This window comes from Oratosquilla oratoria, chromosome 33 (assembly GCF_046742065.1).
Source record: "Oratosquilla oratoria isolate Oo_2021 chromosome 33, ASM4674206v1, whole genome shotgun sequence".
Classification (NCBI taxonomy): domain Eukaryota; kingdom Metazoa; phylum Arthropoda; class Malacostraca; order Stomatopoda; family Squillidae; genus Oratosquilla; species Oratosquilla oratoria.
Window position 1 is genome coordinate 33112896 of NC_134809.1, and position 2500 is coordinate 33115395.

At 36.8% G+C, this 2500-nt stretch overlaps 1 protein-coding gene across 3 annotated transcripts in view; it reads left to right on the top strand.

The window, feature by feature from the left end:
* The window catches only part of LOC143018023 (uncharacterized), a 25714-nt gene that overhangs the window by 7848 nt on the left and 15366 nt on the right, over positions 1-2500 (top strand). The window contains exon 3 of one of the 3 annotated variants that reach the window (XM_076173063.1): positions 1-763. This exon is cut by the window's left edge and continues 264 nt beyond it. The exons of 1 other annotated variant lie outside the window; for it this stretch is intronic. Coding sequence is in view for 1 of the 2 variants with exons in the window: in XM_076173061.1 (XP_076029176.1) it covers positions 657-737 (81 nt within the window). In the remaining variant the exon portion in view is untranslated. Of the gene's footprint in view, positions 764-2500 lie in introns of those variants that run through there. One more of the 3 variants, XM_076173061.1, reaches the window with a different exon arrangement.

Genomic DNA, 2500 nt, shown 5'->3' on the forward strand with positions numbered 1-2500 from the left:
TAATCAGCTCCGCACCATGGAACACTTTGTAGTTTCCACAGAGGCAAACACCAGACGATGTCGATCCCCCTTTACTTCGGCGCCCTCCCATCAACGAATCGAACTCGCCTGGTCCAGAAGCAGCGAAAAGAGAGACTAGGTTAATCAAAACAATATTAAACCTTCCGGTAATAAGACATTAAGCTTAATGAAATCGTCTGCCGATAAAGTAAAATCAGCAAAATGCATCACAGAATAATGCCGAACATCAAAAGTAATACATAAGAACATAAGAGCATAAGAATGAAGGAGACTGCAAGAGACCATAAGGCCTACACTGAAGCAGTCCATTCACTTGTACCGGAACTGACTGACAATAATTGCGTTACACAATGTATTTATCACATATTTTCTTACCCTTAAATTGCTTCACTAAATAAAAATTTGATAAAAAAAAATTGAAAAAAAGAAAAGAAAAAGATAAAAAAAAAAAAAAACAGCAGAAAACGTGTACTGATACTACTTTCATTACTTTACCCGCTTTCCTTACCTAAAGGTGCTTGTCCATCTATTCCAAGTAGCACCTGGCGATTGAATTCAACTGTGTGGACCCTCCCCCCAAAAAAAAAATAAAAATGATAATAATAATAATAATCTTTCCTCAATTTGCCTTTCAGGTGTATAGTTTGTTTTTGTTAACGATTTTATTTATCTTCAGCAACCATAAATTATCGCAACATTCAAGTACGCCTAAATAAATCCAAACATCAACGGATATCGACCAATACATGTTACGCCTGAACTTAAAAGTGAATATATTGTAGAAATAAATTATAATTTTCAAAAAGTTATACTATCATTACCCAAAGTCTATAATTTTATCCTGCCACATAACACCATGTAAGGAAAATAAAACCACATAATATATTTACGAAAAACGAAGACAAAAATAATTACAAAAAGTGACTGAGTGAGGGAGAGAAAATTGATTTCGTCACTAAGAGTTCACCGACGCTTCTGTCCTCATTTTACAAAGAGAGAGGGAGAGAAACGACCAGGCATATAGCCACACCAAAACAAAGAGAGAACAGTGCATTCCAAAAGACATTTGTATGCAGACGATAATGGAAAAAAAGAAAAGAAAAGAAGAAAGATGAGGCACGTGAGCAACTGTTGGATGTCAAATGGACGGGGCTCAAGCATTAGTTATCCGAGTGCCTAAGAGGTTCACCCCCTTTGTGTCCAGAGGCCATCCATCAACGGAATAAAACTGACCGTGGTGAGTCAGATAAAGCATTTGAAAGTAGCCACCATGCCAAACAAGTTAATCGGGATAGAAGTACACATAACACAAGATTAATCGTGCTCATACGAACGGAAGTATATGCCCGCCTTAGTCATCCTACATTTCGCATAACCACATATGCGTGCATACCCACCTATCTCCAACCATCAACAAACCATCCATACATATGTACAAGTTTACATAAAAACGTAGAGCATAAATACGAGCACAAAGTCGATATATAGACATAAATATATGCTGGCACATATTCGGCACGTTGTGACCATGTATTGATATCATATAGGATCAAGTTCAAGATGAATATGTCCACTGTGAGAGTCTTGGTAATAGTAAGCATACAGTCTACTCCATTTGTTCATTCGAAACGCACTTCAATACAAATATTTTCTCCAACTTCGTTGACAAATAATAAGACAGCACACTAGAAAGTGTCAAGAAAACCCACTGAACTATATATCTACGGCCAATTCCCCTAAGAAATGGCGTACGACGACGGGACGAGACAGGATCACAGGTAAACTATTATAGCTCCCACACGTTCTCGAGATTTTTAAAAGAAACTATACACACAGGATAAGATTACAAAAAACAATTGTTACTCTTGTTGTCGCCTAGTTTTTATGTTTTCTGGGTTTCCGAAAAAAAGAAAAAAATTGGAGTATTGCCTCCTTTCACATATTGATAAATACATAAATAAATGAATATACATACATATATATATATATATATATATATATGTGTGTATATATATATATATATATATATGTGTGTGTGTGTGTGTGTGTGTGTGTGTGTGTGTGGGTGGGTGTGGGTGTGTGGGTGTGTGCGTGAATGTGTATTGTAAATATGTGTGTGCGTGAATGTGTATTGTAAATGTGTGTGTGCATATGTGTGTGTGCACGTGTGCGTGCTCGCGTGTTTGTGCGTGTGCGAATGTGTATGTGTCTGTACGCGTGTGCGTGCGTGTGTGTGTGTGTGTGTGTGTGTGTGTGTGTGTGTGTGTGTGTGTGAAGAAGAAAAGAGTAGAAAAAGATGAGAAAGAAGAAGAGGAAGAATAGGACGAAGAACAAGAAAAGAAGCTAAAGAGAAGTATGGAAAAAAGAAGAAAAATAAGAGTAAAGATAAATAAGAAGCAGAAAGAGAGGGAGAAGAAAAAGCTGAAGAAAAAGAAGAAATAGAACAAGAAGAACAGGAAGAGGAAAAAATAACAAGAAG